Raw genomic sequence first — 14,742 nt, 5'->3', positions numbered from 1 at the left:
CTTTCATTAGGGATAGTGGTTTGAGAGGTGTCCCAATAATTGTAGCTTCACGTGGATAGTGGGGATAGACGAGCATTGACTCGTCTTGAAAGATTTTTTTTAGTGACGCTTGGGAATATTTACTTTTGAATATTGGAGTTTTGTTGGGGTTGAGCAAGCTAATTGATTAGAAAGACCTTTTGGCTTGGAGGAAGTGAGAAGAGTAGTGTTTGATATGGATAGAGATAAACACTAGGTCCTAATGGCTTTACAACTTCAAGGATAGATGGGAAGTGGTGAAATGGGACATATGAATTTTTTTGAGGAGTTTCATAGGGGAGGAGTGGTGTGCAAGAGTATTAATTCTACTTTCATTACTCAACCCAAAAAAAGGATAGGTTCAGGAGGGTGAAGGATTTTAGGCCTATTAGCTTGGTTACTAGTGTTTATACGGTGCTTTCTAAGGTTCTTTCGAGTAGGTTGAGAGGGGTGTTGGGGGATATGGTGTCATTAGCCCAATATGCTTTTGTGAAAGACAAATCTTGGTAGCAAATGAGGTGGTAGAGGAAGTTAGAAGGAGAGGCAAAAAGGGACAGGTTTTTTGGTGAAAGTTTTGCAGAAAAAAAAGGTTATGAGTTTTTTTGGCGAAAGTGGATAAGAGGTTGTCTCGTCTTTGTTAATATGTCAGTTATTGTTAATGGGCAGCCCAGAGATTGCTTTGGTGTTTCAAGAGGTTTAAGGCAAGGAGACCTGTTATCCCCATTTTTTGTTTTCTTTGGTTGTAGATGTTCTTAGTAAGATGATTTCTCATGCCCAGGATTTGGGAGTTACTACTGGATTGTCTATTGGAGGGGAGAGGTTGGATGTGTCTCATCTTCGGTTTGCTGAAGATACTATTCTTGGTCCTTAAGAATAATGTTATGAAATTCTATAAAGTTCTAACTTTGCTTAGAATTTTTGAGAAAATCTCAAGGCAGAAGATAAATTTGGCCAAGAGTGGTATAGCTGGCATTAATTTGAGTAGCATGGAGCTTGAGATCTTTAGATCCTTAGTAGGGTGTTTGTCTTTGGCCTGGCCTTTGTCCTATCTTGGTCTTGCATTAGGGGGTAACCCTTTATTTGATGTTTTTTGGAACCCAAGGATTGAGAGAGTTGGGAAAATATTAGAGGGGTGGAAGATGGCTTGTCTATTGCTAGGGGGTTAAATCACTCTTATTAGTGCCTCACTAGCTAAACTTGTTGCCGTGTGACCTGGAGGTCATGGGTTCAAGGCGTGGAAACAGCCTCTTGCAAAAATGTAAGGTAAGCTGTGTACTATAGACCCATTGTGGTCCGCTCCTTTCTTGGACCCTGCATACATGGGATCTTTGTGCACCAAGCTGCCCTTTTCAAAATCTCCCGTAGGGTGGCTAGAAGGTGGAGAAGATTATGAGAGATTTTCTATGGTAGAGTGTTGGTGATGACAAGAGGGACCATTTAGTTAGTTGGGAGGTTGTTAAGTGGCCTAAGCCAGAGGAGGTTTTGGGGCTTTGGAATGTGGTTTCTAAGAATATATCCTTAACAGGGAAATGGTTGTGGAGGTTTCCCTTAGAATCGAATTCCCTATGGCACAATGTAATAAAGAGTAAATACAGAATACATAAAAATAGACGGGATTCCAAAAGGAGTGGTAATGCCACTCATGTGAGTCCATGGAAGTTTGTGTCCGAAGTTTCTGATCTTTTCTTTCCTGTTACTTGTTTTAAAGAAGGTAATGGGATAAAATTAAATTATGGGAGGAGATTTGGGTTGGCGAGTCTTTGTTGGAGCTGTTGGTGCTGTGTTTGTTTAGACTGTCCACTGTTCACAATGCACAAATTTCAACTTTTTATTCTTTTGAGGGGGTGCTCTCTATCTGGGGATCTTCATTTCTTTATAAGTATCAATGAAAGAGAGGTTGGTGAGTTAACTCTCATGTTGGGTGTGCTAGATTCTTTTGTGCCAACTTTGCGGTAGGATACAAGGCGTTGGATTGGAGAGGCTTTACGGTCTATCTCTTCAAAGTCTTTCTTTTCCAATCTCATAAAATCCACACTTCCTGGTCCTTCCCCCTTACATAAAGCTGTTTGGAAAGCAAGGATTCCTTTTAAATTCTGGGCCTTCATGTGGACCTTAATTCTTAACATGATCAGTACAAACGATATGCTACACTTAAGGAGGCCCTGCAAAGCCCTTAGTCCATATATTTGTGTTATGTCAATGAGACTAATGAGACTATAAGTGATCTGTTCATTCATTGTGAGGTAGTAAGATGCATGCAAAATAATTTGTTTTCATAGTTTGGTGAGGCTTGGGTGGCTCCAACCACAAGTCAAATTTTTTTTGAAAATGAAGTTTTGGGGCTTTTGAAAATGAAGTTTTGGGGCTTTTGTTTTCATTTTAGTTGTCATTTTAATAGTATTGTTTTATTATTTTAAAAAATAATTAGGTTGTGTTAATAGGGGTATTTTGTCCGTAAGACTTTATTATTATTATTAATATATGAAGGCAGACTTGGAGCTGTACGTAGACTCCAGGAAACTGTTGCTCAGTTTTTTCCTCTCTTTTTCTCTTCTTCTCCTCTTCTTTTCTCTCCTTCTCTTCTCCATCTCTAACTTTACAACAATTATTACACAGCTGAAGATTTGTTACCAGCCTAAATGCTTTCTGCATGGATCAGATTCCCCCATAAAAGAAAGTGCGGCCAAAGACGTGAGAAACTAGGATATAAGCCTTGTTGTTATAAGGTGCTAGTTAAAGTACTTGCTAACAGGTTGAGAAAGGTGATTGTGGAGAACACAGACAGAGGATTTGAGTCTACCTCCTTACAATGGACTCAATTTTTCTGTAGAATAGGCAGATAAACATGGGGGAATTCTTTATGATAATGACTAACTACTCACATTTAGATGGCTTGTACAAAGAGTAGAACAATCTCTGGCTTGGATGAGCTTTGGTCCTCTGACTCCTACTATTTGCTTGGTTGACACCTTGTGAGGAGATGCTGAATGGGGATAAAATTTGTGAGGCAAAGGGCTATACTAGACTTACAGATGGTTGATTGTGTTTCAAATGGTTTCGTATTCTCTAATCAACATGATGTTGATAATATATGGACTTTTACAGAAAAAAGAAAAGTCTTGTTGATGAGTGGAATTAAGTTTTTGATGCTTGCGCTGGTAATCATGGTCTTAATCCTCATTTGTTATCTCCTTCCTCTATGCCTCCCAACTTAAAATTAACTACGATTGAGTTTTTAGGTGCTCATGTGGTTGATGTTAATTCTAGTGAAGGTATTGGGGCTGATATTGAACTGGGTTACCTGCATAGCCAAAGAGATTTAAGTCCTAGATTGTTGATTGTGGAACCATTGGGAGAGGGACAATTGGAGACCCATAGCTGGTGTTGGATTGGCTGGGGTTTAAGCTAGTAATTGCATGTTTCGTACAAAGGAATATAATGGAATCGAATCTATAACTTGTTATCTTCATTCTATTGTCTTAAATTTTCATTCTATTATGTTCCTACCTCAATCCATTCTGCAAAACAAATGTGCCATTTGTAGGACTTAAGAATGGAAAAAAAGGGTGTAAAAAGAGTTACAAAAGTTTGCATCATCCATTAATTATCGTGGGGTGAGAGGTTGGCGCTTGGCATGGAGTGGGAACTAAGAAAGTAAGCAATGCTAAGTAAGCAATGCTAAACGACTGGTATCTTTTAAGGATTAAATTTCCTAGGAGAAAATCATCTGGTAACTCTGGAATTAAGCAAAGTATTTGTTCCTTAAAAACTCTACCATTTAGAGTTATCTGGACATTTCTTGCAATTTCTCCATTCTGGAGTAATGCACTGTTACCTACTCTAACTTGAAGATTTGCTGATTCCCAATTTACTTCTGGAAATCTAATACGTGTACATGACCAAGTACATCCAGTATCTATAAGGGCTGTACATTCTATCCTACTGATAGAGATGTTTACAAGTGTTGCCCATTCTTCAATTTTAGCACTTAAAATGGATGTTCCCATATATGCTACATGGGATTGGTCTTCTTCTTCATTTGCGTAGGTAGAAATTCTTATGGTTCTCTGACCAACTATCCTCCTACTTCTTGATGGTCTTAATTTAGATGGTCCAGATCCTTTTGATCGTATTTCTGAATTAATGTCCTCTTCTTTGGATATACTCTCTCTACTAAGAGTATAATCACTCAAAGGTTCAGTTATTATTAATCTATTTGCTTCCTGTCATACTGACTCTGCCAATAGATTTTTTAGTCTCTCTTCTATTCTTGGGGTTATCCATATCTGTGGCCAACTTAGTGCTCTTGGATTTTCAACTTCTGGTTGCACTCCCTTGACCGAGTCAGTCTGATTTGTTTCGAAGAGTTGAGTGAATCTACTAACTTCCCTTCTAAGAGCTGGCTTCCCCGTGTTATAGAACTTTAAATATAATTTGACAATCAGTCTAATGCACCTCTTGTCTGGGCTGCATTTTAATATATTCTGCCATTCCCTCGTATTAACTCTGATCTGCAGAGTTTTCTCCACACTTTTATCCTGAAGATCAATATGTAAATCTGGTATTACTTTTATCTAGGCTGCTCTTGAATGTAAGTTAGCCCTTGCTTCTCCTAGTAAGGACCTACCAAAATTACCAATGCTTCCATCCATTATTGCTACAAGGATAGAAAGATCTTGCCCTTTTCTAACTAATGGATCTATCCCAACCTGGATAATTCCATAGTGGACATATCTTGCCTTTTTATCCATAGCTCTCTGGACTTCTTGTGTAGTGAGTAGAGGAACTATGAATGTTCTTACTTCTGTGCTAGATACCTCTACAGTTACCTTTTTTTCGATAACCTTTACAGTCTCTTTGTAAGGTATCCATGAGGTTTGATATGCTTCAGCCCAACTGGCTCGAGGCATTCTCCATTCTTGGCAATCCCTACTTTTTGAAGGGATTTCAGTTTCTGCATCTTGCACTAGATCCTATTTTTCTCTTACTAGAGAAACTAGTCCCGGTGCTTTATCTACTGCTCTCATCATGGCTAATCTTAATTGACTTAGCTTAAGATGAAATGGAGATTGATCTAAGACGACTTCTTCTGATTCATCTCCCTTAGATTCTGAGTACCTTGAAAAAATAGAGTAAACACTATCGTCATCTGAGTCAATTTCTTCTCCCCAAATTGGTTCATAGAGAAGTTCTGAAGAGTTCTCCATCAAGATACTCTTGAGGCTACCCTTTCTCTTTTTTTCTTCAGGGCAGTCATTAGCCTTGTGACCCTTCTTGCCACAAAACCAACAACAGTTACACTTTGAAAGAGATTTTCCCTGTGGGCATTTAGGATATCTTCCATATTTCTTCTTGAAAGATTCCTTAACATCCTTTCTGACTTTGCTGGGTCTCAGGTATCTCTTTCCTAGAGCTTTAGGTTCTTTCCTAGAACTGCTCCTTGTACTAAATCTTTTCCAAGATTTCCTTCTTGGTTATCTTTTATGGCATTGACCTCCTGCACAACTAGACTCCATACACTCTGAAGTTTTTGCTGCCCTCTGATCACATCCATATCTTCCTTCAAGCCCACTAGTCTTAGGGCAGCATGCGGAATTCATGAATGGCATACTTTTTATATCTTGTAAGACATGCCTCTGCATACAATAAAGCCTTATCATCTACCTCACTGTTTTTGCTCTTACTCCGAGAGTATTTGATACTTTTGTATCTCTCTCAAATATTTGTTTTATGGCCTGAACTACCAATTGTGGCCAACTACCTAGTAGCTTTTGCACAAAAACTTCTTTGGCATAGGCTTGGTCCTAGGGGCCTAATTGATAATATTAGTGTTGAAGCTCACAAATGTATTCTTCAAAATAACACATATCACAAATTTGAATTTTTGTGATTGCCATTCTGGCTTTCTCTACTAATTCATCTCCCCTATCCACTAGCGAATATCCTACAAACTCTTGTTTGAGGAAGTCTGCTATAATGACGATTACTTCATCTGGGGTTTGAATAGTATTTAGGATTATTATACTCACATTTGAGTTTCTTTGCAATATTTCCTAGAAATTTCCTGCGTTTCCCCTCAAGGTAGATGCTGCAAACTTATAAGCTCGCTCTACCGTCCAAGTTTCTATACCATGACTTAGGATATTATATCTAATATCCATAGCCCAATCATCAATAGCAATTGCAGGATCCTTTTCGCAATTGAGTCTAAGAATTGTTCCATTCTGGGGTACTCCCTCTGGACTACTTTTCTAAGGTCTGAATTCTTCCTTAATTCTTCCTGGATAATCAAGAACCGTTTTTGGTTGTCTTGTTGATTGGAGCATTTCCTTGAAAGATAGCTTCTTTCGCTCCCATGGTCTAAGTATTAGAGGCAGCCATACTGGCTTTGCATCCCAACCCGATACTTTAGGAAAGCTTATTGGTACTATTTCCTTAGGATATGATGGTCCTACTCCTGCAGTTCCACCTCTTGTAGATCCTTTACTAGTTCTTGCAAGAATTGCTTCTGTATTAGCCAATTTTCTAGCTCTAAGGTTTTCTACCTCATTAAGCCTATTATTTACCTTATCTTGGATCTTTGATAATTCATCTTCTGTCCATTTTTCTTTGAGTAATAACTTATTTAGCTCATCCTGAGCTTTCTGAATATCTTTTGTTATGTCTGACAAAACTTTTGTTTCATCAATATCTCTGAGGGCACTTTGAACTTCTTGTTCTTGTGCATCCTCATAGTCTTTAGCTATATATCTACCTGATATATTGCTTTTGGCTTGAGACGATTGAGGATCTTCTCTCCTACTGAGAGCTTGTATTTTGTTTTCATAACTCCTCATTATCTCTCTTATTCTATTAGAGATAGATTTTATATCACTCATCTTTCTAAACAGATAAGATCCTAACTGTCGGATTCCTTTCCTAAGGTCCTGTGGAGTGCTTCTAATTGCCACTCACACTGCCTGATCCTTGACTGATAGAGCCTAATCTGCTCTTCAATTTCTACAAGGCGTGTTTCAACCCCTGCTTTAACTACCCAAGGGTCTGAGTCAAAATTGGCTTTTGAAGAAGGCAATTGATGATACTTCTTGAGCCAAACTTCTCTAATTATTCTCTCGTACCACTGTACTCGAGAATACAATTTAGCTCCTTGATAATATAACCCTTTCTTCTCTACCATTCAGGTTCTGATACCAATTTCTCTTGAAGTACACTCTGAAGCAGTTATTCACATGCTTACTGGAAATTTAAGATGGCATTGGGAATGCAATTATAGAAAATGAAGCTTTTTATTTATTTATTTATTTTGGGTGGGGGGAGAGGGGGGAGATAGAGGTTGCTTGGAGTAGAGAGGAAAAGGGATTGGGAATTTGTCACTTTGTCGTGTTTCTGTCAAAAGTTACATTTTTCTTGGACGGTAGCAAATACAAGTTCTTCATGGTTGATCACTTAATTAGTAGGAAATTGATATTTTCTTGTTGGAGTATCATCTGTCAGAAAAGGTAGCAATTAAGTTTTGATGAATCACTTTTGTTCAAAACCTTTTAATGTATAGATTTGATGAGTGCTTTGAGATAAATTCATGCAGGGAAGAAAGTTATGAAGGCCTAGGGTGTTATTATTTTATTCCCTCTTTGGGACTCTTCTAGAAGAGAAGAAACAGAAAACGTTGAGCTTTGGGCAAAAATTGAAGTGTTAAAATGAATGCTTTGGAGAAGGGATTGGGGGGGGGGGGGGTGGGGGGAGATTGTTAGTTTCTTCATAGGCACGGCTGTTTGTGGACGCACCGATTAATTTTTCGTTTTCTTGATTTTTCTGCTTGTTTGTTTTGTATTTTTAGCGGACATTGCCTTTTGTTTCCTCTTTATTAAAATCTTATTTAGGAAATAGTTGGCTGTACATGCAAATATTAAGAGAGAGAGAGATAGAGATTCATTTTTTTTTTTAGTTTTCCATAAAAATCTTAACTTATTGTTTAGTTGTTTAAGTTTCGTATTAAAAACTGAAAATAAAGATTTTGTTTAAATGTGAAATAATTTTTTATTTTTATTTTAGATTTTTTAATAATTATAAAAAAAGTCATTTAGTTTAATTTTTTTTAAAAAATATTTAAGGTAGTATGAATTTGAAAGAAATTCAATACATATTCTACACAAATTAAAGTGCACATTTGAATTTAATGATCCTATACACAAAGTAAGAATTAAAAATTTTAAAATAAAATAAAAAGATGTTTTTTAAAGTTTTCTAAATAAATTTAAAAAAGGTGACATTTTTATAGTTATTTGAAAAATTTAAAAATAAAACTATTTAAAAGAGCAAATAGTGCAAAATATTTTATTTTTATTCATTTGTTTCGTATAAATGTTATAAAGATATAAAAATTAGCTAATATTTAATAATTTTTTTGACAATTAAAATGAAAATTAAAAATTATTTTCCATAACTTAACGGGCCTAAAACTTTTTTCCTGTCCTTAATCTAATTAACGTACAGTATTGTTTCATATAATTTTTTTCCCCCCTGCTCGTTGAATCTTGGTGACAGCCAATGTTAACTTCCTTGAAGCCAAGCAGAACTGCAATTTTACTTGTATTTGCTTCAGGTGCCCTGCACGACTGGGCACCTCGTCACATGTGTAATGTTAGGAGTTCATAATCTATCATATTATACTAAAAACTTTCCAGCTCTGCAAAATTTGCATCATTTACCTCAATTTTCTGATCAAATTTTGCAAATTATTTTAGCTGTTTATATAATTTGATTGATGCACACTTGAGCTCAATGATCTCGACGTTTGAGCCTGCCTTGTGTTATTATTCTTTTAATGTCTATTAATGTTTGGCACTGAAAATTTTTTCAGGATGAGAAAGATGTAAAAATTCGGGAATTAACCTCTGAATTACTACGCGAAAGGAAGCGATCTGCAGCTTTTCAAGAACAACTAGGTATGGTTTTGAAGGATATGGAGGAGCACTCTAATCATCTTTCAAGAAACATTGACGACATAGTTCAAAGAGTGAAGGAAATTGAATCTAATATGGTTCTGACATAGCTATTGACCATACACGCCCTGGCCGATTTTGCTCTGTATGATATCTCCTACATTTCATTCTTTTTGTTTTATTTTCTATATATATATATATATATTACTCATATATTCCTCTTCTTGTTTTTTTACCTCTTTCAGCTTTAGTCTCCCATACCAGTTTGAGGTGGTTAAAAATTTTCACATACTTGTACACAGAGAGATGAGCTAAACTTTGCCACGAGGAACTGGTTTTGTGGCATAACAAGTGTGTAAGGTCTGGGAACTTCTTAAATGCAAAATAAGTGTGTTACTAGTAAATGTATGTTTTAGTTATATATAATTGCAAATGAATAATATTGATAAATTTACAATGCATTGTTGTGTTATAAACATGTTTTCAAAAAAAGTTGTTCCAAAGATCAAGTGTTAAGAGAAGTATTAGTCACAAAAATTATATTTACAAGATTATAGATATGTTGTACTTCAGGGAATATTTCAATGGTTAAAGTCTGAGATGAATAATGTTGAAGGTCTCATGTTCGAATATTGAGAAAAATGAGAAGGGGTATGGGATGGGAGATTGGCTTCCTCCCTCAACCTGACAACTTTTCTGTACAGGATCCAAGTTTTGAATTGTATTCTTGCAAAGGTTATCTAGGATTTTCAGTTGAAGCATTTCTTTTATTCATCGTGATCAAATTTGTTTTAACTTCTTTTTTTTTTACTGCTAGTGAGATCTTGTCCCTTTCTTGACCTTTTTATTATTATTATTATTATTTTATTTTCTCAAATTGTTCTTAATTTCTGGTTAGTAGAGTAAGTTTTCTATTTTTCAATTTGTTAGCTTTACATATTCATTTAATTTTTCATTTTTTAGGATCTCAAGACAAAAACCCTTTGCTACTCTTGAATTTAACAAAAAAATTTCAGAAGTACTATTGCAGGAGTTTTTTGTTTTTGTCTCGCTTTGTTTCACAAAGCCAAAATTGCTTCAGATTTTAAGTTCATTGTGATGTATGTGTGATTTTTTAAGATTTGGCTTTAGGGTGTGCCTTAAAAAATTGTGAACTGGATGCAGAGGTCGGATTTTAGAAGATTTTTTTTTAGCTTAGATTAGTTTTGTTTTACTTTAGATTACTTAAAGTAGGTTGTGTGGATTTTTTTTTTTGGTTTCTGTGAAATAAACTTGCATTAAAAAAAAAAAACAAAACTATTGAATCTTGGTACTGAATGTTGTAATTTCTCATTTTTCAAGATCTTAAGATAAAGACCTTTTGCAACTCTTGGCTTTAACAAAAAAAAATTTCAAAATTACTATTGGTCGAGGGGTTTTTATTTTTTATTTTTTTTGGTCTAGCTTTATTTCGAAAAGTAAAATTGTAGGCTTTAAATTTTAAGTTCACTAAGATGTATGTGTGATTTTTAGATCTGGTTCTTTTGAAAATTGTGTACTGGACGTAGGGTAGGATTTTAGTAGGCTTCTTAAACTTTGATTAGCTTTGTTTTACTTTAGATTGCTTAGGGTAGGTTGTGAATAGGAAAAGTAATGCTTTGAATTATTTTTATTAGAATTCAAAATACTAGCACCCTAAATCACCCATTCTTGGAATGGTTACTGTGATTACCTGTGTACCTTATGTATGTTTGTTGATAGAATGATTTCAAAAAATATTCATTCTTTACCCCTTGTAAAAAGGCCTTTGTAGGACTTGTGCAAAGGACTAATTCCCATGAAAGTCCTACTACTTTAATGCCTAATCAAAATGCACATACAAATGCAAACTAATAAACAAAAAAGAAGAAATGAGAAGAAAGGAAGGAGGGATTTAGGTTTGTTGTTTGGTATGGCTGGATCAACAAAGTAGACTGTCTACATATTCTTAAAATTAGAATCAAGCCAACTGTAGTTCCCAAAAAACTGTTTTAATTCGCGTTAAAAAATTTTTTTTGGGTTATTTATTAAAACACTAGGAATTTGCATGATTTTGGTTTCTTTGAAAGGAAAACCATAAAATCTAACTTGAAATTCCTTGTTTTATCTTCTAGAAAAAAGACTTTTAATCCATTCAACAATCGCATCATGAATGGTTCACTAGTTCAATAAAAAGTTCAAATTTTTAAAAGACAACTTTGGTTTATTTTGAAGAAAAATTATAAAATCACTTGAAAAAAGTGTGAACGGAAGGATAACCACAAACTCGACTTGACCATCATTTGAAAAGGTTGGAGAACATCCAAACACCACTTCATGAATGTATGACCGCAAATAACTTAAAAATTTTTACAAAAACATTGATGTTTTTTTAGAAAACTCATACAAATTTATTTTGTTTTTAAGAAAAAAAAAGTGATTTTTTAAAAAATTTTTTTATAGAGAAACCATAAAAGTACCAATGTCATAGGTTAACAGTGGCATCATTAGACATGTGATGGGTCCAAAAACTTCAACCAATTACATGAAGACTACTCAAAATTTAAAAAAAATCCAAGACTAGTTGACTGCCTTTAGAGGATAGTTGACCTTTTGCCGGTGGCATTTGTTGGCTTAACATGACTTACGAATTTTATTTTGATGATAACAAATTAAGGGTATTTAACATGTTTTGATTAAAGTGATGATGTTTTAGGAATCAAGTATATGAGTTCAAGATTAAGTGATTACAAGCCTTATTAAAAGATTACATTCAAAGGACAAGTTGAAAAATGAAAGCTTAAAGAGTATGAAAGCATGGATTCAAAGATGATTTGATGAAAGCTTAAAAGAGTATTGAAGCTTAAAGTTAAGATGAATTCAACAAAAGACAAACATGAAGACTCCGAGCTTAAAACGTTTTTAAGTCTTAAGAAAGTCTTTATATAAGTACTTCATTCAAAAGTCAGTATGATTTTTTGAAATTTATTAGGATAAATCATTGACTTAGAGACCATATTTTGAAAAACCCCAAAAAATATTTTCAAAAGTCTCAAAGTGTTTTGACAAGTACAAAAGACCACAAAAAGATTTTGGAAACAAATTGAAAAATAAGTTTTTGAATTGTCCAGGCGACTGACCCTTGCTTGCCTAGTCGACTGAACATTTATGTAGAATAAATTTGGGCAGATACTAAAGGCCTAGTCGACTGACCCTGGCGAGCCCAATCAACTGACCTTACACTGACTTTGAAATTTCATTGATTTTAAAAGCCTAGGCGATTGACCTCTCGAGTTTAGTTGACTAACCCCTCAAAATTCAAAATTTTAAATGTAACGGGAAGTTTCCAAAAATGAGTTTTTTGAATTCTAAACGTTATGAAAACTTGGGAAACACTCCAAGTCACTTGGGGAGCAAGAAATACACTTTCTAAACTCTATAAATACCCTCCAAGACAATGGATTTTAGACACAAAGAATTAAAACCCACAAACAAGCCTTATTGCTTACAATCTTAAAAAGCTCTCTTGCTCACATACTTGCTGAAGTTTCTACTAAGTATTGCTGATATTTTCTCACCAATCTTTGCGTACAAATTTTGGATCTTTCAATCAAAGAAAGAAGATCACGGTGATAGATTTCTAAAGCTTCAAATTCTCTATATTTGATATTTTGATTTGAAGTATATAGTTGTGCTTTAAATGTGTACTAATAAGCTCTTGTTGAGAGTGTCTTTGTACACCAAATTCTCTTGTTGTTTTGTTGACAGTTTAGGATTGTTGAATCGTTGTACCGAGTGTGGACCATCGCTTGGAGAGGAGGGCTCTATCCTATTGAAGGAGTGTTGTAAAATATTTGCTCCACTCATAAAGGAGTGGTATAGTGGAATCCTTAGGTGTATTGCCTAAGCTGAGGATGTAGGCAGGGATAGCTGAACCTCGTAAACTCTCGGTGTCACTCTCTTCCCTACTCTCTTTAATTTTCTGCACACTTAAATTGCGTGGATTGGATATTAAATTGCCAAAAATTAATTTGCTTTTGGGAATTGTGGAAACCGAAAGGGAGTACGTTGGTTGATCAATACATATTGTGGAAACCATAATGACGTACGTTGATTGATTTACACCCAAGACTCATTAATTTGTTAATTGATAGATACCAAAGCTCATTAATATTGAAAGTAGTTTATTTGATTTCTGAGTTCTGGAAGCTTGGTTGAATTCTTTATTTCTTTTAATCTAGCTTATCTTGTTGAGTGGGTTGTCATATTCAAAAGCTAAATCTTGGAAGCATTGTTGGAATTGATATATTGTTTCATATCGTGAAGCTCTTCTTGGTTGATTGAATTGGTTTATTGGGTGTTGATTTTAAGTGCTAGAAGAAGTCTTGGAAAACCTACAAAGTATTCAATCTTGTATTCTCATTCATAAAGATTTCTAACTGAATTAATTCTTAATTGAACTTGTGATTAAAATTCAAATCAACTGTAATTGTGGGATTGCTGAAATTAAAAAGAATTAATAAAAGAGGTTATAAAGAAATTTTTTAAAATCCCAATTCATCCCTCTCTTGGGAGTACACCTTCCTTTTCAATTGGTATTAGAGCGGGGTTATAACAAATCTTAATTAAAAGTTATATAAATATCTCTATGACACACATAGGTGTATCTCCTTTTACTGAGAGTCAATCCTCAACTAGACCTCCTATTTTCTGCGATGTAAACTACACTTTTTGGAAACAAAGAATGAGAATCTATTTACAAACCATAGATTGGAAATCATGGAAAGTCATCACACATGGTGACCACATCCCTACTAAAACTATTGATGGCAAAGAAGTGCCTAAAGAAGAAAAAGAGACGGCCGACAATGATTTTAAAATGCTGCAAGTAAACTCAAGTGCAATGAATGCACTATATTGTGCTTTGGACCTAAATGAGTTTAATAAGGTCATGACATGTAAATTAGCCAAAGAAATATGGGACAAACTAGAGGTAACTTATGAAGGAACCGTTGATGTTAGAGATAATAGAATTGACATGCTCACAAGCGAGTATGAGGCGTTTAGGATGAACCCGGATGAAAATATCACTAGCATGTATACTAGATTTACTCATATGATAAACTCCTTAAATGCTTTAGAGAAAAATTACTCTACTTATGAAATGATTCGGAAAATCCTTAGAGGACTTCCTTCGATATGGGAACCTAAAGCCACAACAATCACGGAAGGAAGAAACTTGAAAAATACTTCTCTTGATGAATTGATTGGATCCCTTCTCACATATGAGATGACAATTAATGAAAGAAATTCTAAAAATAACAAGAATAAGAAATCAATAGCCCTTAAGGCTGCCAAAGAAAACTCTAGTGACGAAGATGAAGACAATGAATTAGATGACGATGAACTAGCCTTCATTACTAGAAGACTTGGAAAGTTTTTCAAAAAGAACAAGAAGTTCCCTCAGAAGTTTAAAGGATCAAAAGTTGATAAAGGAGAAACAAATATAAAGGAAACCAAGAATGAACCTCCTACTTGTTATAACTGCAAAAAGGTTGGACATATTAAATCTGATTGTCCACAGCTGAAGAAAGACAAGAAGAAGAAAAAGAAGGTATTGGCTTTTTGAGTCCGATCCCTAGTTTTGATAATCACAAACCGCAAGTTACTTATGTGTGTATCTAGTGATTGAACAGGTTATGATTCAACACTCACATAAGAGGTATGAGATGGAAGCCGTATGGAGCTCAAAGAACACATCTTTTGGCATATTCCATGAAGACGG

The 14,742-nt window shown here is 34.9% G+C and overlaps 1 protein-coding gene across 2 annotated transcripts in view; it reads left to right on the top strand.

Annotated features, from left to right (window-relative positions):
* LOC131154852 (protein FAR1-RELATED SEQUENCE 5-like) overlaps positions 1-9,364 on the top strand; it is a 49,440-nt gene extending 40,076 nt beyond the window's left edge. For both annotated transcript variants that reach the window (XM_058107642.1, XM_058107641.1), the window contains 2 exons: positions 8,879-9,105; positions 9,206-9,364. In XM_058107642.1, coding sequence (XP_057963625.1) covers positions 8,879-9,070 — 192 coding nt within the window. In that variant the 3' untranslated portion in view covers positions 9,071-9,105; positions 9,206-9,364. The remainder of the gene's footprint in view (positions 1-8,878; positions 9,106-9,205) is intronic.
* Positions 9,365-14,742: the final 5,378 nt, after the last annotated feature.

The sequence above is a fragment of the Malania oleifera genome, chromosome 5 (genome assembly GCF_029873635.1).
Source record: "Malania oleifera isolate guangnan ecotype guangnan chromosome 5, ASM2987363v1, whole genome shotgun sequence".
Lineage (NCBI taxonomy): Eukaryota > Viridiplantae > Streptophyta > Magnoliopsida > Santalales > Ximeniaceae > Malania > Malania oleifera.
Note: the sequence above shows the minus strand (reverse complement) of the source record. Positions and strands in the feature narration are given on the sequence as shown.